The sequence below is a fragment of the Coregonus clupeaformis genome, chromosome 26 (assembly GCF_020615455.1).
Source record: "Coregonus clupeaformis isolate EN_2021a chromosome 26, ASM2061545v1, whole genome shotgun sequence".
Lineage (NCBI taxonomy): Eukaryota > Metazoa > Chordata > Actinopteri > Salmoniformes > Salmonidae > Coregonus > Coregonus clupeaformis.
Genome location: NC_059217.1, coordinates 11,038,502 through 11,066,225, shown reverse-complemented (window position 1 = coordinate 11,066,225; position 27,724 = coordinate 11,038,502). Strand labels below are relative to the sequence as shown.

At 44.1% G+C, this 27,724-nt stretch overlaps 1 protein-coding gene across 1 annotated transcript in view; it reads right to left on the bottom strand.

Moving 5' to 3' along the window:
• The window catches only part of LOC123481951 (collagen alpha-1(XXIV) chain), a 165,405-nt gene extending 138,103 nt beyond the window's left edge, over nt 1–27,302 (bottom strand). The window contains exon 1 of the mRNA XM_045207737.1: nt 26,804–27,302. Coding sequence (XP_045063672.1) covers nt 26,804–26,859 — 56 coding nt within the window. The 5' untranslated portion in view covers nt 26,860–27,302. The remainder of the gene's footprint in view (nt 1–26,803) is intronic.
• Nucleotides 27,303–27,724: the final 422 nt, after the last annotated feature.

Here is a 27,724-nt window from a genome sequence, read left to right as displayed (position 1 = left end):
TACTTTGAGCATTTGCTCTAGCCTGTCTGCAGTGCCAGATGGACAAACTGTGAAGTAAAATTATGTATTTCATATTACAGTACACTTACTGTAATATAAATATGGTATCAAAGCAAGTACTGTGTAATGACACACAGTACAATACCATAAAATTGACTGTATCTTATAGTAAAAAATTAAATACTACCGTAATCAGAATGAATGCATGAATGAATGGATGAATGAAGTTCATTGAGGGGAGTGGTTTGTATTTCGCAGTATTTTACTGTAATTACAAGGGATTGGTGCAAGCAGGTTGGCTGCTAGATAAAGGGTTTACACATTCAGGGTTGCTAAAATTTCTAGCTCAATGACCACTCAAAACCCACCCACAATGCCTGAAAACTAGCCCCCCAAAAATGTTACGCAGCAAAATGTTACCACATTTATCCAATAGGTGTCTCCATAATGACAAACTAAATACAACTGGTAAAATTGTTTTACCTTGTTCTCTGCATTTCTCCCTTTGTTATTGGTTCATCACACCAAATTATTTAATCTGAACTAGGCCTATAGAAGTGATTGATAGTGAATGGTTAATAGGTATGTTTTTTTCAAAAAACATTATTGTGAAATGGTGTTAACACAATGTTAAACATTGTGAAATAATGTTAATACAAGTCACATTGCTCTACAATAATCGTATTTTCAACTGGAGTATAAAAATTGAAAAGCCCCAACAGTTTGCTTTTTGGCTTTCATTTCAGAAAAAAATTAAATGTATGTGTGGCCGCAGGCAGCCTGATGTCCCCTCCATCCCTCCGGAGCAAGTTGGAAAGGAAAGACAGAGAGGAGATCCATCATGAGTCCAGTACATCAAGGGAGTTTTATTACATAGAGAAAAGAAAACAGAGAATGAAGAAAGAGAGCTAGAGACAGCAGAGAGAGGGAGGGGGAGAGAAATCGAAAGAACAATACTTGAGCCCCCTGTCACCTGTTCCCCATCGAGATACCAGTGTGACATTCCACTACTGGCTATACAGACACCCCCCCCCCCCCACTCCAGAAACTGAAAAAAAGAGGGGAACATATAGGCTATATGAATACAATGATTCATCTGTAGGGAAGATAAAACTGTCATTTATAAGGCCATGGTACAGTAGCTGGTTCAGCTTAAAAAACTTGGTGGGGTTTAAAAGTTGAAAATTGGACTATATATAACGCTGACACTGAGTGTACAAAACATTACGAACACCTTCCTAATATTGAGTTGCACACCCGTTTGCCCTCAGAACAGCCACAATTCGTCGGGGCATGGACACTACAAGGTGTCGAAACCGTTCCACAGAGATGCTGGCCCATGTTGACTCCAATGCTTCCAACAGTTGGGTCAAGTTGGATGGATATCCTTTAGGTGGTGGACCAGTCTTGATACACAGAGGAAACTGTTGAGCATGAAAAACCCAGCAGCACTGCAGTTCTTGACACACTCAAACCGGTGCACCTGGCACCTACTGTCATACCCTGCAGTTCTTGCACACATACACAATCCATGTCTCAATTGTCTCAAGGCTTAAAAATCCTTCTTTAACCTGTCTCCTCCCCTTCATCTACACTGATTGAAGTGACATCAATAAGGGATTATAGCTTTCACCTGGATTCACCTGGTCAGTCTATGTCATGGAAAGAGCTGTACTCAGTGTACATCCACATTTGGAGAGCCAATGGCCATGTGAGGCTGATTCTGACAGCCCTGTCTCTGTCTCTGGTAGGGCTATCATACACACAGCCCCCTGGCTCCAAAACAGACTTGGCTCCTGGGTTCACTACACTACAGCTAACGATAACATCCGACAAGAAAAGGAATTGCCTGACGAAGACCTCAGAGCTGTCACATGCGTCAATTGTTTTGCCAGTTCAGTTAAATATAGCATGGACCAGGCTGAGTTTTTAAACGTTTAAAAGTTTGGAGGCTGACAGGGTTGGGGTCAATTCCATCTCAATTCAGGAAGTTAACTGAACCGACTGAATTTTCATGGAATTAACATTAACCCTGGATTTCCATATAAAACCTATAGTTAAATCCTTGTCTCTTTGACAAGAAAACTCTCAGATTGACATGCCTGCTGCCTTCCGTCCCAGTGGTTTATGGGAACAGCTGCTGAAAGCAGGACAAGCTCCCCAAACACTGCTGTGTTGACCCAGGGAAATGCCACTATGTGAGGAGTGAGTGCCATGTCAAGACTGTAAATAATTAGGGAACTCTCTTTACTCTCTCTGTGCTGCAATGCATCTGTCCAATGTCCAGGTCAGGACACAGAAAGGTCTCCCTTTTCCTCCTAAATACTGTAAGCTTGAGCTACATCCGAAATGGGAACCCTATTCCCTATATAGTGCACTTCCTTTGACCAGGGCCCACAGGTATAGTAGTGCACTATATATGGAATTGGGTACCATTTCAGGCGCAGTCTTCGGGTTCAATTTAATCTGTATTGTGGAAATTCAGCGTTACAGTGTGATTGAAATTTAAAGGCAATGTTCGGAGACTGCATTCACTGTAAACGCTGCATATGTTGGCTCAATTGGAAATTACTTTTACATTCCTAGCACGCAATCTGTAACACTTCAGTGATACAAATTGAATAGAGCCCTTAGATTCCTTACAATGGCTTATTGAAGGAGAAATCTAAGGTAACCACAGAGTGGAAGCCTACATTACCTTTCACTTGGGAAACAAAGCCAAATCCACTTTGCTCTTGTTTACAATCCCCATAAGGAAAAGAAAGGGAGGCAATTTTCCTGACTTTATACTGTTTCATGACAACTGGCAGAATGTGATTTAGTTAGCAGCGACATTTACAGTGAGGGAAAAAATTATTTGATCTCCTGCTGATTTTATACGTTTGCCCACTGACAAAGACATGATCATCTATAATCTTAATGGTAGGTTTATTTGAACAGTGAGAGACAGAATAACAACAAAAAAATCCAGAAAACGCATGTAAAAAAATATTATAAATTGATTTGCATTTTAATGAGGGAAATAAGTATTTGACCCCTCTGCAAAACATGACTTAGTACTTGGTGGCAAAACCCTTGTTGGCAATCACAGAGGTCAGACGTTTCTTGTAGTTGGCCACCAGGTTTGCACACATCTCAGGAGGGATTTTGTCCCGCTCCTCTTTGCAAATCTTCTCCAAGTCATTAAGGTTTCGAGGCTGACGTTTGGCAACTCAAACCTTCAGCTCACTCCACAGATTTTCTATGGGATTAAGGTCTGGAGACTGGCTAGGCCACTGCAGGACCTTAATGTGCTTCTTCACGAGCAACTCCTTTGTTGCCTTGGCCGTATGTTTTGGGTCATTGTCATGCTGGAATACCCATCCACAACCCATTTTCAATGCCCTGGCTGAGGGAAGGAGGTTCTCACCCAAGATTTGATGGTACATGGCCCCGTCCATCATCCCTTTGATGCGGTGAAGTTGTCCTGTCCCCTTAGAAGAAAAACACCCCCAAAGCATAATGTTTCCATCTCAATGTTTGACCGTGGGGATGGTGTTTTTGGGGCCATAGGCAGTATTCCTCCTCCTCCAAACACGGCGAGTTGAGTTGATGTCAAAGAACTCGATTGTGGTCTCATCTGACCACAACACTTTCACCCAGTTCTCCTCTGAATCATTCAGATGTTCATTGTCAAACTTCAGACGGGCCTGTATATGTGCTTTCTTGAGCAGGTGGACCTTGCGGGCGCTGCAGGATTTCAGTCCTTCACGGCGTAGTGTGTTACCAATTGTTTTCCCTTTAAGAGTGTGCTCCTAATCTCAGCTCGTTACCTGTATAAAAGACACCTGGGAGCCAGAAATCTTTCTGATTGAGAGGGGATAAATTACTTATTTCCCTCATTAAAATGCAAATCAATTTATAACATTTTTGACATGCGTTTTCCTGGATTTTTTTGTTGTTGTTATTCTGTCTCTCACTGTTCAAATAAACCTACCATTACAATTATAGACTGATCATGTCTTTGTCAGTGGGCAAACGTACAAAGTCAGCAGGGGATCAAATACTTTTTTCCCTCACTGTATATATATATATATATATATATATATATATATATACATATATATATATATATATACACTGCTCAAAAAAGGGAACACTTAAACAACACAATGTAACTCCAAGTCAATCACACTTCTGTGAAATCAAACTGTCCACTTAGGAAGCAACACTGATTGACAATAAATGTCAAATGCTGTTGTGCAAATGGAATAGACAACAGGTGGAAATTATAGGCAATTAGCAAGACACCCCCAATAAAGAAGTGGTTCTGCAGGTGGTGACCACAGACCACTTCTCAGTTCCTATGCTTCCTGGCTGATGTTTTGGTCACTTTTGAATGCTGGCGGTGCTTTCACTCTAGTGGTAGCATGAGACGGAGTCTACAACCCACACAAGTGGCTCAGGTAGTGCAGCTCATCCAGGATGGCACATCAATGCGAGCTGTGGCAAGAAGGTTTGCTGTGTCTGTCAGCGTAGTGTCCAGAGCATGGAGGCGCTACAAGGAGACAGGCCAGTACATCAGGAGACGTGGAGGAGGCCGTAGGAGGGCAACAACCCAGCAGCAGGACCGCTACCTCCGCCTTTGTGCAAGGAGGAGCAGGAGGAACACTGCCAGATCCCTGCAAAATGACCTCCAGCAGGCCACAAATGTGCATGTGTCTGCTCAAACGGTCATAAACAGACTCCATGAGGGTGGTATGAGGGCCCGACGTCCACAGGTGGGGGTTGTGCTTACAGCCCAACACCGTGCAGGACGTTTGGCTTTTGCCAGAGAACACCAATATTGGCAAATTTGCCACTGGCGCCCTGTGCTCTTCACAGATGAAAGCAGGTTCACACTGAGCACATGTGACAGACGTGACAGAGTCTGGAGACGCCGTGGAGAACGTTCTGCTGCCTGCAACATCCTCCAGCATGACCGGTTTGGCGGTGGGTCAGTCATGGTGTGGGGTGGCATTTCTTTGGGGGGCCGCACAGCCCTCCATGTGCTCACCAGACGTAGCCTGACTGCCATTAGGTACCGAGATGAGATCCTCAGACCCCTTGTGAGACCATATGCTGGTGCGGTTCGCCCTGGGTTCCTCCTAATGCTAGACAATGCTAGACCTCATGTGGCTGGAGTGTGTCAGCAGTTCCTGCAAGAGAATTGAGCACATCTGGGACATCATGTCTCACTCCATCCACCAACGCCATGTTGCACCACAGACTGTCCAGGAGTTGGCGGATGCTTTAGTCCAGGTCTGGGAGGAGATCCCTCAGGAGACCATCCGCCACCTCATCAGGAGCATGCCCAGGCATTGTAGGGAGGTCATACAGGCATGTGGAGGCCACACACACTACTGAGCCTCATTTTGACTTGTTTTAAGGACATTACATCAAAGTTGGATCAGCCTGTAGTGTGGTTTTCTACTTTAATTTTGAGGGTGACTCCAAATCCAGACCTCCATGGGTTGATAAATTGGATTTCCATTGATAATTTTTGTGTGATTTTGTTGTCAGCACATTCAACTATGTAAAGAAGTGTAAAGTATTTAATAAGATTATTTCATTCATTCAGATCTAGGATGTGTTTTTTCAGTGTTCCCTTAATTTTTTTGAGCAGTGTATATATATATATATATATATATATATATATATATACAGTGGGGGAAAAAAGTATTTAGTCAGCCACCAATTGTGCAAGTTCTCCCACTTAAAAAGATGAGAGAGGCCTGTAATTTTCATCATAGGTACACGTCAACTTTGACAGACAAATTGAGATTTTTTTTTCCAGAAAATCACATTGTAGGATTTTTTATGAAATTATTGGCAAATTATGGTGGAAAATAAGTATTTGGTCACCTACAAACAAGCAAGATTTCTGTCTCTCACAGACCTGTAACTTCTTCTTTAAGAGGCTCCTCTGTCCTCCACTCGTTACCTGTATTAATGGCACCTGTTTGAACTTGTTATCAGTATAAAAGACACCTGTCCACAACCTCAAACAGTCACACTCCAAACTCCACTATGGCCAAGACCAAAGAGCTATCAAAGGACACCAAAAACAAAATTGTAGACCTGCACCAGGCTGGGAAGACTGAATCTGCAATAGGTAAGCAGCTTGGTTTGAAGAAACAACTGCGGGAGCAATTATTAGGAAATGGAAGACATACAAGACCATTGATAATCTCCCTCGATCTGGGGCTCCACGCAAGATCTCACCCCGTGGGGTCAAAATGATCACAAGAACGGTGAGCAAAATACCCAGAACCACACGGGGGTACCTAGTGAATGACCTGCAGAGAGCTGGGACCAAAGTAACAAAGCCTACCATCAGTAACACACTACGCCGCCAGGGACTCAAATCCTGCAGTGCCAGACGTGTCCCCCTGCTTAAGCCAGTACATGTCCAGGCCCATCTGAAGTTTGCTAGAGTGCATTTGGATGATCCAGAAGAGGATTGGGAGAATGTCATATGGTCAGATGAAACCAAAATATAACTTTTTGGTAAAAACTCAACTCGTCGTGTTTGGAGGACAAAGAATGCTGAGTTGCATCCAAAGAACACCATACCTACTGTGAAACATGGGGGTGGAAACATCATGCTTTGGGGCTGTTTTTCTGCAAAGGGACCAGGACGACTGATCCGTGTAAAGGAAAGAATGAATGGGGCCATGTATCGTGAGATTTTGAGTGAAAACCTCCTTCCATTATCAAGGGCATTGAAGATAAAACGTGGCTGGGTCTTTCAGCATGACAATGATCCCAAACACACCGCGCGGGCAACGAAGGAGTGGCTTCGTAAGAAGCATTTCAAGGTCCTGGAGTGGCCTAGCCAGTCTCCAGATCTCAACCCCATAGAAAATCTTTGGAGGGAGTTGAAAGTCCGTGTTGCCCAGCGACAGCCCCAAAACATCACTGCTCTAGAGGAGATCTGCATGGAGGAATGGGCCAGAATACCAGCAACAGTGTGTGAAAACCTTGTGAAGACTTACAGAAAACATTTGACCTGTGTCATTGCCAACAAGGGGGATATAACAAAGTATTGAGAAACTTTTGTTATTGACCAAATACTTATTTTCCACCATAATTTGCAAATAAATTCATTAAAAATCCTACAATGTGATTTTCTGGAGAAAAAAATCTCATTTTGTCTGTCATAGTTGACGTGGTACCTATGATGAAAATTACAGGCCTCTCTCATCTTTTTTTAAGTGCGAGAACTTGCACAATTGGTGTCTGACTAAATACTTTTTTCCCCCACTGTATATACATATATATATATATATATTACAGCATTACCAATGTTATTTATATAGATTGAAAACAGAATTGGCCCAAGTATTGAACCTTGGGGCACCCTTTATGTAAGTCTGGGGAACTCAGATTTGACCCTCATCTACCTTGATGGCCAGAGTTCTATCATTGAGATAATTATGAATCCATCAGCAAGCATCAGTACCAAACCCTATCGAGGACAGCTTATTCAACAGAATAACATGGTCTACAGTATCAAAAGCTTTTGACAAGTCTACAAACATGGCAGCACAATTCTTTCTATCACCTAAGGCATTTGCAATATCATTTACAACAAGCATGGTAGCCATTGTGGTACTATGTTTAGGTCTGAATCCGGATTGATTAACATTAAGAGTACCATTTACAGATATATAATAACGTAGCTGTTTGTTGACCAATGATTCTAGGATTTTTGCAAGACTAGGGAGGCTGGAAATTGGTCAATAATTATCGAGGTCACTATGTCATGACTTCGGCCGAGGCTGCCTCCCCTCCATGTTCGAGGAAGGCTTTGGCATTCGTCGTCACCGGAGTACTAACCACTGCCACCCCAATCATCATATCAATTGTCTTGTCAATCACACACACCTGGTTCTAATCCCCTAATTAGTCAGTGTATAAGTGTTCCCTCTGCCCCCTTGTCCTTGTGGGTGATTGTTAATTGTGAGAGTATGTAACTCGGTGGAGCTACTAATAACATTGTGTTGCCAGGGTAGATTTTCCCCCATGCCTATGTATTATTGGATTCCGTTACAGTGTAATTGCCAGGGATGTTTGTTTCCCCTGTGCCTGTTTCGTTGATTGCTATTGGAGCACATTTGTGTGTCAATGAAGGAATAAACTCTGTATTCGGTGATTACCCTCCTGCGCCTGACTCCTTTCACCACACTCACCAAAGAATCACCCACCCGTTATGGAGTCAGTGGGAGAAGAGTGCATGCCTGGAGTCGTGGCACGGGTCCAGGAGCATTCCACGATGCTGGCCAGCTTGGGGGAAGCAATGGATCGGGTTCTTCAGGTCGTCCAACACCTTGAGAGGAGAGGACCCGATCTGTCGAGACCAGCTGGCCAACCGGATCCAGCCATCTACACCCCAGCACCCGGAGGGATCCAGATATCCTGACCACGGGCGTTTAAAGGGAGAGCGGCGCTGTGCCAGGGATTCCTCCTCCAATTGGAGCTTTACTTCGCCAGCATCAGACCGGCGCCATCGGAGCAGGAGAAGGTGTCCGTCCTGCCTCTGTGGGAAAGCCCTGGAGTGGGCCAACGCGGTGTGGAATGAGGGAGGAGCCGCGTTGGAGGACTACAGGGAGTTCGCTCGCCTCTATCAGGCGGTCTTCGATCACCCGCCCGAGGGTCGAGAGTCTGGTGAGCGGCTGGTCCACCTGAGGCAGGAGACGAGTATCGGTATCGAACACCCACACTTGTTCAGAGCCCTCTGTTGCGCACTGTACCCTACCTATCCACTTGCCCGATCACATGGTAGCTCCCCAGTGTAAGGCGCTAGTCGATTCAGGCGCAGCTGGGAACTTTATGGACAGGGCATTCGCACACCGTCAAGGCATTTCATTGGTTCCCTTCTCCATTCCACTCCCCATCAGAGCACTCGAGCACTCGATAGTCGACCATTAGGGTCCGGGTTTGTTACGGAAGTCACTATACCGGTCACCATGATCACCCAGGAGACTCATTGTGAGCAGGTTTTTTTCTTGATCATTGAATCTCCTGCTTTCCTTGTGGTATTAGATATCCCTTGGCTAGCACTCCACAACCCCACCTTCTCATGGCCGCAGAGGGCTCTCACGGGGTGGTCGGGTGAATGTCAAGGTGTCTAGAGTCTAGATGTTTCCGTTGGTGCAACCACGGTGGAAAGTCCAGACGGTACCGCCACCGTGCGCATTCCCCCCGAATACCTCGATTTGGCGCACGCGTGCGTGCTACTAAATGACCACCTCATCGGGCGGGGGATTGCGCTAAAGACCTTCAGGTAGACGCTGTACCTCCCAGGAGTCATGTGTACCCCTTGTCGCAGGCTGAAACGGAGGCTATGGAAACATATGTCTCCGAGTCCCTGGGCCAGGGGTACATATGTCACTCCACTTCACCCGCCTCCTCGAGTTTCTTCTTTGTGAAGAAGAAAGACGGCGGTCTGCGCCCGTGCATTGATTATTGATCACTGAACAAGGAGACGATTAGATTTAGTTATCCTCCCCCTCATTCCTTCAGTGATCGAGTCAATGCATGGGGCGCGCTTCTTCACAAAGCTAGATCTCAGGAGTGCGTACAACCTAGTGCGTGTTCGGGAGGGGGATGAGTGGAAGACGGCATTCAGCACAACCACGGGGCATTATGAATACCTGGTGATGCCCTACGGTTTGATGAATTCTCCATCAGTCTTCCAGTCCTTTGTGAACGAGGTGTTTCGGGACATGCTTGGTCGCGGTGTAGTGGTCTAAATTGATGACATCCTGGTGTATTCCGCTACTCGCACCGAGCATGTGTCCCTGGTTCGCAAAGTGCTGGCCAGACTGTTGGAAAATGACCTTTATGCCAAGGCAGAGAAGTGTATGTTTTTCCAGCAGTCCGTCTCCTTCCTCGGATACCGCATTACCACCTCAGGTGTGGAGATGGAGGGAGATTGCATTTCAGCCGTGCGTAATTGGCCGACTCCAACCACGGTTAAGGAGGTGCAGCGATTCCTTGGCTTTGCCAACTACTACCGAAGGTTTATCCGGGGCTTTGGCAAGGTCGCAGCTCCCATAACATCCCTGTTGAAGGGTGGGCCGTCCCGGCTCCGCTGGTCTGCTGAGGCAGATCTGGCCTTCAGAAGACTTCGGGGTCTGTTCACCTCAGCTCCGGTACTGGCCCACCCCGATCCATCACTACCGTTCGTAGTGGAGGTGGATGCGTCCGAGGTAGGGATAGGCGCTGTCCTGTCCCAATGCTCGGGCACGCCACCCAAGCTCATCCCCTGTGCCTTCTTCTCGAAGAAGCTCAGCCCGGCGGAGCAGAACTACGACGTTGGTGATCGGGAGCTGTTGGCTGTTGTCCGAGCTTTGACCGTGTGGAGGCATTGGCTCGAAGGGGCGAAACACCCTTTCCTCGTCTGGACGGACCACCGTAATCTGGAGTACATCCGGGCAGCGAAGAGGCTGAATCCTCACCAGGGCAGGTGAGCCCTATTCTTCAACCGGTTTGATTTTACACTATCATACATTCCGGGTACGAAGAACGTGAAGGCAGACGCACTGTCCCGGCTGTATGACACAGAGGAGAGGCCCAGAGACAACACCCCCATACTCCAAGCCTCCTGCATTGTGGCGCCGGTAATATGGGCGATGGACGTGGATATAGAACGGGCATTACTCACAGATCCATCTCCACCTCAGTGTCCAGCTGGGCTGCGGTACGTGCCTGCTCTTATCCGTGATCGTCTGATCTTCTGGGCACACACGTCATTCTCCTCTGGTCACCCAGGTATTGGTCGTACAGTGCGCTGCTTGAGTGGAAAGTACTGGTGGCTTACCTTGGCTAAGGACATGAGGGTGTACGCCTCCTCCTGCTCGGTGTGCGCCCAGAGTAAGGCACCTAGGCACCTCCCAGCGGGTAAGCTACAACCGTTACCAGTTCCACAATGACCATGGTCTCACCTTAGCATTGATTTTCTGACTGATCTTCCCCTCTCCCAAGGTAACACCACCATCCTGGTCATTGTGGATCGCTTCTCCAAGTCCTGCCGCCTCCTTCCTCTGCCCGGTCTCCCCATGGCCCTGCAGACTGCGGAGGCCCTGTTCACTCACGTCTTCCGGAACTACGGGGTGCCAGAGGATATAGTGTCCGACCGAGGTCTCCAGTTCACGTCCAAGGTTTGGAAGGCGTTCATGGAACATCTGGGGGTCTTGGTCAGCCTGACCTCTGGGTTCCACCCCGAGTCAAATGTGCAGGTGGAATGAGTAAATCAGGATGTGGGTAGGTTCCTGCGGTCCTACTGCCAGGACCGGCCGGGGGAGTGGTCAGTGTTCTTGCCATGGGCAGAATATGCCCAGAACTCCCTCCACCACTCCTCTACTAACCTAACACCATTCCAATGTGTTTTAGGTTACCAACTGGTTCTGGCACCGTGGCACCAGAGCCAGACCGAGGCTCCTGCGGTGGATGACTGGATGACTGCCCCAACGCTGACAGTCACCACAGTGAGGCCCCGGTCTTCCTACCGGGGTATCGGGTCTGGCTCTCGACCCGGAATCTGCCCCTCCACCTGCCCTGCCGGAAGCTGAGCCCGCAGTTTGTGGGGCCGTTCAAAATCCTGAGGAGAATCAACGAGGTTACGTATAGGTTGTTACTCCCCCCTGATTACCGTATTAACCCCTTGTTGTGTCTCTCCTCAGGCCGGTGGTGGTTGGTCCGCTCCAGGAGTCTGAGTTGCAGGAGGTTCCTCCACCTCCTCTGGACATCGAGGGGGCCCCGGCGTACTCTGTCCGTGCCATCCTGGATTCGAGGCATTGGTTGGGGTGTCTTCAATACCTCATGGAGTGGGAGGGGTACGGTCCGGAGGAACGGTGCTGGGACCCGGTGAGGGATATCCTCGATCCCTCCCTGTTGCGGGATTTCCACCGTCGCCATCCGGCTCGCCCTGCTCCGCGTCCTCCTGGCCATCCACGAGGCCGGGGTCAGCTCGCTGCTGGACCTCCTTGTTTGGGTAGGCTTCGGCGTTCGTCGTCACCGGAGTACTAACCACTGCCGCCCCAATCATCATATCAATTGTCTTGTAAATCACACACACCTGGTTCTAATCCCCTAATTAGTCTGTGTATAAGTGTTCCCTCTGCCCCCTTGTCCTTGTGGGTGATTGTTAATTGTGAGAGTATGTAGCTCGGTGGAGCTACTCATAACATTGTGTTGCCAGGGTAGATTTTCCCCCTGTGCCTATGTATTATTGGAATCTGTTACGGTGTAATTGCCAGGGATGTTTGTTTCCCCTGTGCCTGTTTCGTTGATCGCTATTGGAGCGCATTTGTGTGTCAACGAAGGAATAAACTCTGTATTCGGTGATTACCCTCCTGCGTCTGACTCCTTTCACCACACTCACCACACACTACTATCCCTGCTCTTATGGAGTTTCCACACTTTTGGAATATTTCCTGATACTAAAGTTAAATAAAAAATGTGTGTTACTGAGCCACCAATGAGGGGCACTGCATACTTAAGCAAAGACGGATCCAAATCGTCAGCCCCTAATGGCTTCTTGGTGTAAATAGCTAATAAGGCAGCAATAACTTCTGTTTCTGTAAGTTGCCAAAAAGAAAAACCGTGACTACCATTTCCCAAGTCACGTGAGGTGGACTGACCATCCATCGAGGCAACTGGAGGCTGTATGTGGGAAGAACAGTCAACTGACTGGCCAAGACCAGTAGGACCACGATTTCTTTCAAATAAGAAACCAGCTCAGATAAAATGCTGATTGAAGCATCACAAATATAAACTTTTCCAGTAAGAATCTAGGAGTCTAAAACTACTTGCTTAGACCCCGCTTCAGTGAATTAACGGTTTTCCAGAATTTAGAGGGCTCACTAACTGAGTCTGTCATAGCGCTAAGGAAGTAATTTGATTTGGCCTGTTTAACCGAGGCAGTGCACCTATTTCTCAATTGCCTAAATAGCTGCCAATCAGCTAACGAGCCAGTTTGTCTTGGCCCAGGCTTGATTTCGTATCACGATGAGGTCTGAGAGTACAGGAGAGTACCATGGATAAGTTCTGTTTTTGACACTGAGTTGCTTGAAAGGGGCATGTTTATCAGCCAGAGAGGTAAAATGGATGAGAGAAATTAAAGTACCAAAACAGGTGTCTGGTATGCAGCTAGTAGAAAAAAACTTGAAATAATATAGATCATGAAGGAACGCCTCGGGCAATAGTTTTTTTTTTACAATTTCTCTTCACAATTATAAGAGGGTCAGAGTTTTTCAATTTTATATCTCTAATGCAAGCAATAGAGCAGTGGTCGCTGATATCATTTGCAAAAACACCACTAGCCAAATACTTATGGTTAAGGTCAATCAATGAGGAGTTTGCTAGGTTTTTTTACATTAATCCGAGTGGGTTTCATTATTAGCTGAGCCAAGTTGAACTTAAGACAGATATTCTTAAACTGATCTGAGGCATGTGTAAGCCAATCAAGATTTAGATCTCCTAACACACCAAGTTCAGATACTGTACTTTTGAGGAGCTTGATTTGATCAGTCAATACTTCAGCGTTGCCTTGAAGCGTTTGGACAGGATCCAGGCACCCAAATGATTAGGGTGGATCCTATCCTCCTTCCAAAAGGTGTCAAAGTTGTCTACAAAAGATACACCCATGGAGCTGCAGTAGTCACGTAGCCAGTTGTGAAGTGCTAGTAGTCTGATAAAATGTTCAATACCTCGACCCAGTGAGGGCACAGGGCCATAAATGATAAGAAATGTTTTGGTGTCCAGCAGAGACCCAATCAGTTCTTCAAAATCCTTTTTCAGCCATTCCGAGCTACCATTCCTAATGTCATTAAGTCCCACATGGACTACTTAAGTGATAATGCCCGAGAACCCAGTGTTTGGAGGATATATTGGCACGGGTGTTGTTGGCAAACCATGCCAATATATCCTCCAAACACCGGCTTCAAGGGCATTATCACTTTTATACAACGGATTACCAACATATTCAAATAATTATTGACATACAGTAAAAAACATAATTTGCCAGAGACGCGTTGTCTTTCTGTTCTGTATCTATGAACGCGACCTAAATGTATGTTCTAAATGTTCTATTGCCATACTGGCTGGTAACGTTCTTATCTCTTGCTTGCTAGCTAGCCAACTACAGTTAACTTATAGTCACGTGCAGCCAGAATAACAGCAAAATAGCTGCATTTGCATTTGTTTAAGATGTCTTCTAGGTACATTTATTTGGATACATCCATAACAATGAGCTAATGATGAGTGATTTTACCTGAAATAGAAAAAGTGCTCTCTTGTCAGGACAATGTTGAATAACAGTGTTATTCACAGGAGCTAGCCAACAACACAGCTAACACAATCACTTCAAACTGAAGCTGGAAAGACTGCTAACTAGCTGCATTTAATTTAGGTTGACCTGTTTTCTATTGACATTCCTTTCTATATATCCATAGAATTATGCTGATTCATGATTTTGACTGGCTGAGAAAAGCTGTCTGCCTGTCTGTCTCGTCCCGACACGTCCATTACTATGGGACAGCTGGAGATCAAATTTGAATATTGAAACAATGTTGCAAATATCGAAGAGACAGACAGCAAGGTTTATACAAATCTTTGCTGTTGAAAACCAAATGCTAGTCTAAAATAAATGTGAGATAATGTCTAGATGCTTTTTATAGTGGAGATCAGGTTTATACATTGCCTGGCTGGGCTGATGAGACAGTGGATTGCACAGTCAGATCGAACAGAGTAAATAGGCATTTTAACATCATAGAATTTGTAATTCGTGGAATTTGTGGAATAGACACCGGCTGGAATGTGGTTTTAACCAATCAGCATCCAGGATTAGACCCACCCGTTGTTTAAAACAGCATCAATCTTTGTGTGCTGACGTACAACGGTGGGGAGCGGCCTAGTATTATCCTGTACTCGAGCGCCGTGTAGCACATGGTTTTTGCTAGAGGAACCGAGAAGTTTTCTTACCATATAGCTGCCTAAAAAAACAGCCGGTGAGATGGGAGAGGAAATCCGTCCATTCCTACGCCTCGCATGATTCGGGAGACCCATTGACGACTTGCAAGAGGCAGAATCTCGCACGTCCGCAACTCTTGGCACCCAGTTCGAGCCTCCCATAACCAACAAAGCCTCATTCACCGTAGAAACCACCGGAGAGGGGACAAGGCGCAGGTACCTCCAGATTCGATCTTGAAGCGGAAACCCCTAGGGATGAAGGCGCTGGAACCTCTGGATCCAGGGCTACAAGCTGTTTGAAGTCTGTATCCGGTCCAGGCTTCCCACCGCCAAGGAGGCCCATATCGCCAAAGGCCGCTGCTTTCTACTTCTACGGTGAGTGACGTGCCGCCATGGCTGGTTGGTAGGGTCAAGACTAGGAACATCCACTAAGTAAACCAGAAGCATCCTACTAACTCCATTCTCCAGGGAAGGGGGAGAACCCTTCGGGGAGGGATCCCTGCAGAGCACTGGCCAGTCGGCTGTGGAGAGACGACCCGGTGCCAACACTCCCACCAGGCCAGAGCGGCGTCCAGGTACTGGAGTAGAAGAGAAACAGAAAGTAGGCAGACGTGGCTTCCCCAGTAGCTTGTGTAAGTTCGCTACTTGTTTGCTAAGAGTAGCCACTTCGCCCCTGTAGTCCTCTGCAAGCAAACAGTTGCTACATTGAAAGTCCAGACGGTCCACATTGTCCCAGAATAGAGCAAAATAAACACAGCTCCTGCAGCTTTGAAAACGTTTGTTAGCCACCTCCATTTGAAACTATAGGCTAGCTAGGCTAGAAGGGCTTCCGTGTCTCTCTTCTTGACAGGAATTTACTACAAGTTTGCTATAGTTTCAAATGGCAAAAAGCAAGCACAGCCAGTGAAATGGCAAACACACAAGCAACACACACCGAGTCACACACCAGTATGGCAAACAGAGAGAAAGCGGAGGACTTGGTCACTGTATGGATCCTGGCTGCACATACACTATACGAGCAGGAGATGACCAACTCGCAAGTTGGTGCTGTAGAACAAGCAGTAAATTGCATGGCAGTCAGCCAAAATACCGGTCAACATGTTATGGAGAGACAAGTAACAGGAGCATTCACTTACCAACGAGCAGCATGAACGAGCAGTGTGAATGAGCAGCGTGGGAGAGATGGTCTCCTATGGTACACTCAAGTTTACTTGAAATATGTTGTTACAAATGCTAGCTACTTAGCAAATGTTAGCCAAAACCAACAACATGAAGGTTCACTGAGTGGGGCTACAGACGATCCTTTCCAGTTCATATGAAGCTGTAACTGATGGTGTGTTCAAGACAACAGGGAACTCGAAAAATAAAAGGTTCTCCAAGTGGGAAACATCGCTTTGAAAGGTCATCCAACTCGGAATTGCAAGTCAGAAATTCGGGACATCATCCTAGAGCTCCGACTTCTCCAATCTGAAGATCACTGACGTCAGGATTCTTCCCAGTCTGAGCTCGTTCTATTTCCGAATTCCCAGTTGTCTTGAACGCACCAAAAGTAGTACGTTTCGGCCGTGGCATACTAAACAAGGTGCTCCGAGTGGGAGACATAGCTTTGAAAGGTCATCCAACTCGGAACTACAAGTCAGAAATTCAGGCGTCATCCTAGAGCTCCGACTTCTCCAATCTGAAGATCACTGACGTCAGGATTTTTCCTAGTCTGAGCTTGTTTTATTTCAGAATTCCCAGTTGTCTTGAACGCACCAAAAGTAGTACGTTTCGGACATGGCATACTGTATACTTTTTACTAAACAGTATGTCCTAAATAGTACGTAGAACGATTAGTACACAGTATGCGGCCACTTACTCAAACAGACAGGCCAAAAGCCCTACCAGACACTGATTACCCCACAAGGGATCACTTTATGATAAACTGCCTGCCTTTATGATAAACTGCCTGCCTTTATTCCATGGGGATAGTTACTTTACGACTGTTTTGGTAACCAGGTTGTTATTACTCAGCTACATATAGGAACTAGAGATGATGAACATGAACTGTAGACAGACAGATTGCCGAATTCAGTTTCAGATCAGTTATCATCGTGTACTTTTTGTGTAGTATGTTATTACACAAAAAAGTAATTATTACATGATACAAAATACACTGAGTGCACAAAACATTAGGAACACCTGCTCTTTCCATGACATATACTGACCAGGTGAATCCAGGTGAAAGTTATGATCCCTTATTGGTGTCACTTGTTAAATCCACTTCAATCAGTGTAGATGAAGGGGAGGAGACAGGTTAAAGAAGGATTTTTAAGCGTTGAGAAAATTGAAACATGGATTGTGCATGTGTGCCATTCAGAGCGTGAATGGGCAAGACAAAATATTTAAGTGCCTTTGAACGGGGTATGGTAGTAGGTGCAAGTGCACCGGTTTGTGTCAAGAACTGCAACGCTGCTGGGTTTTTCATGCTCAACAGTTTCCCGTGTGTATCAAGAATGGTCCACCACCCAAAGGGCATCCAGCCAACTTGACATAACTGTGGGAAGCATTAGAGTCAACATGGGCCAGCATCCCTGGAGAATGCTTTTGACACCTTGTAGAGTCCATGCCCTGACGAATTGAGGCTGTTCTGAGGGCAAAAGGGTGTGCAACTCAATATTAGGAATGTGTTAGGATAGACGTTAGCCATCTTTAGACCCATTTGAGGAAGGCTGATTACCAAAGAGGTGCTATGGTGATGTGGTTAATGTAGAATGTTCAACACTGTGTGTGTTGTTCCGCATTAACTGACCCAAGGTGTAACTTCATTCTTCTCACACACTCTCAGACTTCACTTCACCCATCACAAACACTGTTTAGTGGTTGTGTACTATGGCGGGGTATTCCCCTCAGGTAAGACATGGATGCCGTAGCAAGGAAAATACCAAAACTGGTTATCCTGAACAAAACTGTAAACACAACATGTAAAGTGTTGGTCCCATGTTTCATGAGCTGAAATAAAAGATCCCAGAAATCTTCCATAAGCACAAAAAGCTTATTTCTCTCCAATTTTGTGCACAAATTAGTTTACATCCTGGTTAGTGAGCATTTCTCCTTTGCCAATATAATCTACCTGACAGGTGTGGCATATCAAGAACCTGATTAAACATCATGATCATTACACAGGTGCACCTTGTGCTGGGGACAATAAAATGTTACTCTAAAATGTGCAGTTTCATCATACAACACAATGCCACAGATGTCTCAAGTTTTGAGGGAGCATGCAATTTGCATGCTGACTGCAGGAATGTCCACCAGCGCTATTGCCAGAGAATTTAATGTTAATTTCTCTACCATAAGCCACCTCCAATGTTGTTTTAGAGAATTTGGCAGTATGTCCAACCGGCCTCACAACCACAGACCACTTGTAACCACGCCAGCCCAGGACCTCCACATCCGGCTTCTTCACCTGCTGGATCGTCTGAGACCAGCCACCCGGACAGCTGATGAAACTGAGGAGTATTTATGTCTGTAATAAAGCCATTTTTTGGGGAAAAACTCATTCTGATTGGCTGGTCCTGGCTACCCAATGGGTGGCCCTGGCTCTCAAGTGGGTGGGCCTATTCCCTCCCAGGTACACCCATGGCTGCGCCCCTGCCCAGTCATGTGAAATCCATAGATTAGGGCCTAATTTATTTATTTAAATTGACCGGTTTCCTTATATGAACTGTAAATCAGTAAAATCAATTAAATGGTTACATGTTGCATTTATATTTTTGCCTAAAATGTAAATAACAACAACTTTAAGGTTTATTTATTTAAAAATGACAGTATGCTGCATTATTCTGATTTCAATTTGTGTAAAAATTACGTTTATTATTTTGTACTGTGTCCTGCCACATTTCCTGCTACACCACCAGGTCTGTGAGCATATGGAGATATGGATTCAGACTTATTGGCAGGAATACGTTCCTGCACTTTTCTAAAAGCTGCCCAGAATCAAGTAAGTAATTGTCCAATTATCACCACCAACGTTACATCAATGTAAAACTAGCAGTGCTCAAGGACACTTGACATATGAGTATACACGAATGCGTCAGGGAATTAAATTTGCAGCCTCTTGGTTGAGTGCATCAATGTTTCTGCAGTGCCACCAGGTTTGCTTGGAACATGTATTAACACACTCTAAAAAAATAAGTGTATGGCTAGGGTACAGTGATGTTCCATGGGGTACAAAACAATTTGAAAGGTACACTTCACAGGTACATTTGGTACTTTTCAGTACCTTGTGGGTGTAATGGGATATTATTCTACCCAATATTTTCAATATAAGGAACGGTCATCATTGAAAAGTGGGGGCAATGTACTGGTGGGCTTCATTAGCATATTTGGGGATGTGGTCAAATATATGTGTATTTGTGCCAACCGTTAGTGGAAGTGTTGTAGCAGTTTAAGCGTTTGATGGTTATGCCGATGCAAGTTGAGCACCTCCGATGTTGTCTGTTTTGTAAATGTTGTAAGAGTAGGTGTCACTAATGAGATGCACTGTAAGAAGTGGATTTTCTGGTAATTTGATGGCAACTTGTTGCTGTGAAATTGTATTTTCGTAACTGGAAACCTATAGTAAGTTATTGTAAAATCCACACAACTTACAGACAACTGGCTGCCACTAGTAATACATGCTAGTAACCTACTATGCCTTTGCTGACTCTTCTGTTGACAAACATTACTTGCTAATTGGCAGCATACTGTAGCCAATCAGAATATTGGAGGCGTGGCTTTCAGCAAGCTCTTATTGGTCTCAAATGTGAGGGAATGACATCCCAGCAAATGTGCTCTGTTGTATTCTGTTCATTAACACTTGTGCTGCATTTACATGGTATGAGGTAGACGACACAAGGCAAACCGTATGTCATTGTTTTCAATGAGAGCATGACGGTGAATGCCATTGAGGCTAGCAGTGAATGCCGTCAACCTCCACAGTAGATGGAACTTGCTGCCAGAGTTAAAATATTTTAACTTTTGCCATCTGCCATAGAGTTGTTTTCTACTGGATGTTGAGTTGCACTGTTTTTTTACTGAAATCACCATAGCAATGCATACCGTAGTGCTGGCTTGTTTTTGCCGTCACCATCTTTCTTGCTTTCTTGTCCCGCTATGCCGACTGGTATGATGGTTTTTGAGTCCCTCGTCTAAATGCATCATACGCTTGTACACTGTCAGTTCTCCAGCCTTGTTAAAGGCTGACATAAAGCACATGTGATAACAGAGACATATTTCCTTAATAGCTAGTTGCTATGTCCTTGTAATACTCACTTCCCTGCCACAACATCAGGTGAGTGAGTGTGACAGATGAGCTGCAGTAAGTTATTGTGACATTTACAATAACTGATTTGCAGCTAGTTATTGAATATTAAGCTACCGAAAAATGCACAGTTACCTCTTAAGAGTACAGCTCTTGATTGTCACACGTTCTTACACTGATTGCCAAACCAACAGTGTCAAAACAGGTGCTTAACCTTCACTAACATAACGATAAACCACTTCAACTCATACAAGATTTCTAGTGACGGTTGGCACAAATACAACATATTTTACACCATGTCCCCAAATATGCTAATGAGCCCAACCCAGCACATTGCCACCACCTACATTTCAAAGTGCAGTAATGATTGGACCTGACTGTATATTGAATATATTGTGTAGAGAAATGTACTATTATGTAAGGGATAATCAACTAGGGACTATGCGTTCTATGGAAAATAATGAACCACATGGAAGGTGTGTTTGTCACGTTGTATAATGATAGAAGACAGGCGCAGGACTACGTATTAGGGGTTTTATTTACTCCACCCAACACAAGGTACGTCATGAAAAAACGACAGGGACAAAGCCCAAAACAAACACGTATATATATATATATCTAACAAAGGGATGTAACCCAAACAAAAGAGCGAGGTGTAGCCTCTACACAATACATGGGATGAGACCCGTAATAACAAGAGCACAATACACGGTACTCACGAGACCAATGGACATGGGACAATAATCGACCAGGACAATGGGGAACAGAGGGCACATATATACACATACTAATCCGGAGGAATGGGAACAAGGTGTGCGTAATGAGACAAGACAGTCCGGGGTTGCTGGTAATGAACCAGGTCTGTGACGCCTAGAAGGCCGGTGACGTAGACCTCCGGAGCTAGTGAACGGAATGAGCAGCAGTACCAGGGGGATCCGTGACAGTGTTCCATGACGTGCTAGCGGAGTGGAACTGACCTTCCAAGGAGTTGCATTGAACACGCTAGAAATGTGTTCATTTGCCGGTATAATGTTTTCAGCAGCTACGGAAGTAGATATCAAGTTTACTAGATATCTACAATATCTGTCGTGGTAACCAAACAGAATTGCGAGTTTATCTAACCAAACCATCAGTACTAGCTTGCCATTATGAAAATCTAACTCAACAATGACAATAATGTTTTAAATTCTACTTTTGCTTTCAAAAGCAGCACAAACATAGAAGATGTAAGAATGAACTATAGCCATTTAATTCTAACGTGCAAATATACCATGCGTTATAGGGAAATAATGCATGCTCTAGAATGCCCTTCAAGCCAATCAGAAAGTATTCAACAATGCAATGCTACAAAATAGATTGTCTGTACATGTACCCTAAAAGGTACTGACCAGTACCATCTGAATTCCTACGTGTACCTCTGAAGGTACCTTATGTGTACCTTTGACCTTTTTGTAAACCAGGGCACAACATTGTACTGTAACCATACTCTTATTTTTGAGAGAGTGGATATGTTCTCGGTAGCAAATAAGTATCTGGTGGCACTGCTCAGACATTAATTAATGCACTCCAGACCAAAAGCTCAGAGACAGGATTGTGTCGAGGCACAGATCTGGGGAAAGGTACAGAAAAATTGCTGCAGCATTGAAGGTCCCCAAGAACACAGTGGCCACCTTCATTCTTAAATAGAAGAAGTTTAGAACCACTGAGACTCTTCCTAGATCTGGCCGCCCGGCCAAACTGAGCAATCGGGGGAGAAGGGCCTTGGTCAGGGAGGTGACCAAGAACCCGATGGTCACTCTGACAGAGTTCCAGAGTTCCTCTGTGGAGATGGGAGAACCTTCCAGAAGGATAACCATCTCTGCAGCACTCCACCAACAAGGCCTTTATGGTAGAGTGGCCAGACGGAAGCCACTCCTCAGTAAAAGTCACATGACAGCCCACTTGGAGTTTGCCAAAAAGCACATAAAGGACTCTCAGACCATGAGAAACAAGATTATCTGGTCTGATGAAAGCAAGATTGAACTATTTGGCCTGAATGCCAAGCGTCACATCTGGAGGAAACCAGGCACAGCTCATCACCTGGCCAATACAATCCCTATGGTGAAGCATGGCGGTGGCAGCATCATGCTGTGGGGATGTTTTTCAGTGGCAGGGAAAGGGAGACTAGTCAGGATTGAGGGAAAGATAAACTGAGCAAAGTACAGAAAGATCCTTGATGAAAACCTGCTCTAGAGCACTCAGGACCTCAGACTGGGGAGAAGGTTCACCTTCCAACAGGACAACGACCCTAAGCACACAGACAAGACAACGCAGGAGTGGCTCCGGGAAAAGTCTCTGAATGTCCTTGAGTGGCCCAGCCAGAGCCCGGACTTGAACCTGATTGAACAACTCTGGAGAGACCTGAAATTAGCTGTGCAGCAACACTCCCCATCCAACCTGACAGAGCTTGAGATGATCTGCAGAGAAGAATGGGAGAAACTCCCCAAATACAGGTGTGCCAAGCTTGTAGTGTCATATCCAAGAAGACTTGAGGCTGTAAATCGCTGCCAAAGGTGCTTCAACAAAGGGACTGAATACTTACACTACCTGTCAAAAGTTTTAGAACACCTACTCATTCAAGGGTTTTTCTTTATTTTTTCTATTTTCTACACTGTACAATAATAGTGAAGACATCAAAACTATGAAATAACACATGTGGAATCATGTAGTAACCAAAAAGTTCTTAAACAAATCAAAATATATTTTAGATTTGAGATTCTTCAAATAGCCACCCTTTGTCTTGATGCCAGCTTTGCACACTCTTGGCATTTTCTCAACTAGATTAATGAGGTAGTCACCTGGAATGCATTTCAATTAACAGGTGTGCCTTCTTAAAAGTTAATTTGTGGAATTTCTTTCCTTCTTAATGTGTTTGAGCCAATCAGTTGTGCTGTGACAAGGTGGTGGTGATGGTGGGGGGTGTATACAGAAGATAGCCCTATTTGGTAAAAGACCAAGTCCATATTATAGCAAGAACAGCTCAAATAAGCAAAGAGAAACGACAGTCCATCATTACTTTAAGACATGAAGGTCAGTCAATACGGAACATTTCAAGAACTTCGAAAGTTTCTTCAAAGTGCAGTCGCAAAAACCATCATGCGCTATGATGAAACTGGCTCTCATGAGGACCGCCACAGGAATGGAAGACCCAGAGTTACCTCTGCTGCAGAGGATAAGTTCATTAGAGTTACCAGCCTCAGAAATTGCAGCCAGAATAAATACTTCACAGAGTTCAAGTAACAGACACATCTCAACATCAACTGTTCAGAGGAGACTGCGTGAATCAAGCATTCATGGTCGAATTGCTGCCAAGAAACCACTACTAAAGTACACCAATAAGAAGATTAGACTTGCTTGGGCCAAGTAACACGAGCAATGGACATTAGACTGGTGGAAATTTGTCCTTTGGTCTGGAGTCCAAATTGGAGACTTTTGGTTCCAACCGCCGTGTCTTTGTGAGATGCAGTGTGGGTGAATGGATGATCTCCGCATCTACCACAGCATTCTGCAGCGATACGCCATCCCATCTGGTTTGGGCTTATTGGGACTATCATTTGTTTTTCAACAGGACAATGACCAAACACACCTCCAGGCTGTGTAAGGGCTATTTTACCAAGAAGACGGGTGATGGAGTGCTGCATCAGATGACCTGGCCTCCACAATCCCCCAACCTCAACCAAATTGAGATGGTTTGGGATGAGTCAGACCACTGAGTGAAGGAAAAGCAGCCAACAAGTGCTCAGCATATGTGGGAACTCCTTCAAGAGGGTGCAAAGCTGTCATCAAGGCAAAGGGTGGCTACTTTGAAGAATCTCAAATATAAAATATATTTAGATTTGTTTAAGACTTTTTTGGTCACTACATGATTCCAAATGTGTTATTTCATAGTTTTGATGTCTTCACTATTATTCTACAATGTAGAAAATAGTAAAAATAAAGAAAAATCCCTTGAATGAGTCGGTGTTCAACATTTTTTGACAGGTAGAGTATGTAAATGTGATATTTCCGTTTTTAATTTTTTATACATTTGCAAAGACTTCTAAAAACCTGTTTTTGCTTTGTCATTATGGGGTATTGTTTGTAGATTGATGAGGGGAAAAAAACTATTTAATCAATTTTAGAATAAGGCTGTAAACATAACAAAATGTGGAAAAAGTCAAGGGGTCTGAATACTTTCCGAATGCACTGTATGTAGCATTTGCATACACATTCATTACCTATAATACATCTCTGCACTTAGCAAAAGAGTGCCATCTGCACTGCTATTTTAGTTATCAATTAATCGGACTATTCTCTCCTTATTGATTTCCTTTACTTATTTCAGCAATTAGAGTTTTTTCTGTATAGTTGTCTAATGTTGGTGGGCCATATTATTCTGTTTACATGTTACTCCTGAATGCTATGATAAATATTATAGTTTTTCTTGAGTTTATTTTTCACAAAGTTTATTTTCACTTTGAAGTGTAAAGTGTAAGAATACAGATGAAATAATTTATTAACACAGGTGTGGTGGTGTAGCAGAAAGATCGGAATGCTGTGAACCAAGAGGTTGTGAGTTCAAATTCCAGGTGAGGACACAGTGAATAAAACATACACAATGTTGAAAACACTATTTTTGTTTTCACGTGTAGTGTTACAAAGGCACATACTTTCACGTGAGCATCTGCTTCTGATTCCAAATGTTGCAAGTTCAAATCCACCGACAGAAAGTTGTTTTTGAGATTTTTGTTTTAAGCTTATCCCAAACCTTAACCCTTACCTTAACCATTCTGAGTTAATGCCTTAACTTAACCTTAAACACTTGACATTTTCAAAAACGTTGACGTTTGCAACAACTTCGAAATTGGACTTTTGAGAAACATGGATGAATGTCTAATTCTGACGTGAGACTGTGAGAGCTAGTTGGAAATGTTATATGAAGGTTTTCAAAACACATTTTCACATGCAATTTTCCACATGTACAATCATCTGTTTTTTCCATAAGGGAGCTAACAGTAAGTGTATCTTTTGTATTTGTTCAATTCCATGGTAATAGAGTGAAGCTGAGACTGAGATTTTTCACCTTAAAATGCACGTCAAACAAAAACCAATGATTGCAAAGTTAAACAAACCACACAACTCTATGTACAATGACTACTTTTAACAATTTTCACTGAAGTCTTTACAAAAACACATTTACTTGAAGAACAGTGCAGATGCAAAGTTTGGTAACAGAATGACGGCACAAACAGCACAAACGTTGCATCTAAACTGTTCTTCAAGTTAATATGTTTAAGATTTTTGGGGGGATGATAATTAAGTTGAGTCTTCAAGGTTTCCAATATTGTATCGCATCCAAGGATAAATTGTTTCTAGATAGAGAGTTTCACTTTAGACCAAATCACCTCAGCTAATCAAAAAGTGTGTGGAGTCATGACGAGGGCTATAATAAACTATAATAACCTTGCTATAATTACACTTTACTTGTCTCAGGGGAGAATAACCACAATACATCATTTTGGAGAGACACATGAATAACACACATACAAAACATATTTACAAACAGTGAGTGTGTCTGGCTTTACTCTTTTAGATCCTATAGCGTTCCATTATAATAAAAAAAGACTGCTTGGCAACAGACGCCTTGGCAACGTTTCTTCCTCTGTCCTGCACGCTCTGTGGTCTTCCAAGAGCATGTGCATTTCTATACCGCTCCACAGTCCCAGCCAAATGTAACAGCACCGCATAAACAGCATGCCTAGATGTAAACAGAGACATAATAAAGCCTTGTGTTTTGTTTAGCCTATACCAAGGAGTTCTAACTTTTTGTTTAGACCGGTTGTTGGAAAAAGCCTCGGATAATCGCACCATCAAGGCAACGTGGTCTCCAAACGTTAAAGAACAGTTGGGCTACTTGTAGCCTATGTGACAAAATACCAACAAAAAAAACAAAGCTCTGTAATGAGGGAAGGATGGAGAGAACTTCACCTTTCATTCTTCATGCAGCCAGAACCGGGTTGACAGGATTAACGTTAGCTGGTAGATCAATTGTGCGTGCAACATGACGGTTGGAGAGGTCAAAGCCACGACTGTTGGCTGAATGCTAGCGCGCAACAAGATCAATGCTGAATTTATCAACCAATTAATTAATGTAGCCTAAGATTCGATTTTCAACAACCAAACCTAACTTTTTTGGCAACCAAGTTACAATCTCTGCTTCACAGAAGCCTACTGGCTATTATAGGCTGGTGCTGGTCAGCGCACTCTCTATAGTTTCTGGACAAATGCCAACAAGTTAAATAAGCTCAGCTGATTCCTCTCACAGACCTGTCAGAACAGGCAAGGGTAGCCTATGTTTTGGTCAAGGATAAATGGTTAAATGGCACTTTCAAACTGCATATCAATTTATATTGCATTACTTATACTTCTATGTTTCTGCATTTTACAATCGAATAGTCTTACATTAGGCTATGCATTTTTCCGTGAGCCTCATTTCTTACTCACGTTATTGCTGTCGGAGAAACGTGTCCACTCCTTGTCCGTTGGGCTCCTAAATGCATTTGTATGCATTTGTCCAGGCAGCAGAGTTCTAAGTGAAAACAGAATTCCACGCAAGAGGATACCGGTTCATGAGATAGCCCTTGGTTACATACAGCCAAAGGAAGCGTAAATGAACGAAGACTGCCACCTCAGAATTTCTTCATTGTATGTAGTCCAAGGAGCAAGCACGACTTTCCCACTCACTCAAAACTTCTCCCCCAACTCCTTTGCTTTGCGGAGAGTGATAATAATTTTCTCTCCACCTACCAAAGAGGTGCGCACGCAAGTAGTGACTGTAAATATTAATTAATGTATGAAGAGCAGAGCAGTGCGCCAAATAATTACAATATTTAAATGTGGTATTTACAGTGCGCATAAGAGGTATCCGAGTCTGATGTTTTCTATTGAGTGGTCTCCAACAGACAGAGAGAGAGTAGAGAGCTTCTTAACCTCCAGGCTGTAGTTTCTGCATTTGCCTTGACTTGCACTGATACATGAGGAGCCGTCCGTATTCATCCCAAGTAGCAGCTGGTGTTAGATTTCACAGATACTGATTTGTGACATCACATACCTGATATGGATGCCGCTTGTGTCAATCAATGCCCCATCCATTTATGTAATTGATGATCAGTGTTAGAGCCTAAATGTAACAAAAATGCAATTTAAACAGTATGCTCTCACAAAGGCGACAAAGCCAACCTTTAAGAATAGGAGATATTGAAGTGAAGTGGAAGTTATTATATTACATTGTTATTAGGCTACATTACATTATTATACCTTTTAATACCACACTTTTTCTAAGCTAATAATTGGTGGGCCAGAACATAGGCTAGCTAATATAATAGCTGCCCAATTCATACAGTGAGGGAAAAAAGTATTTGATCC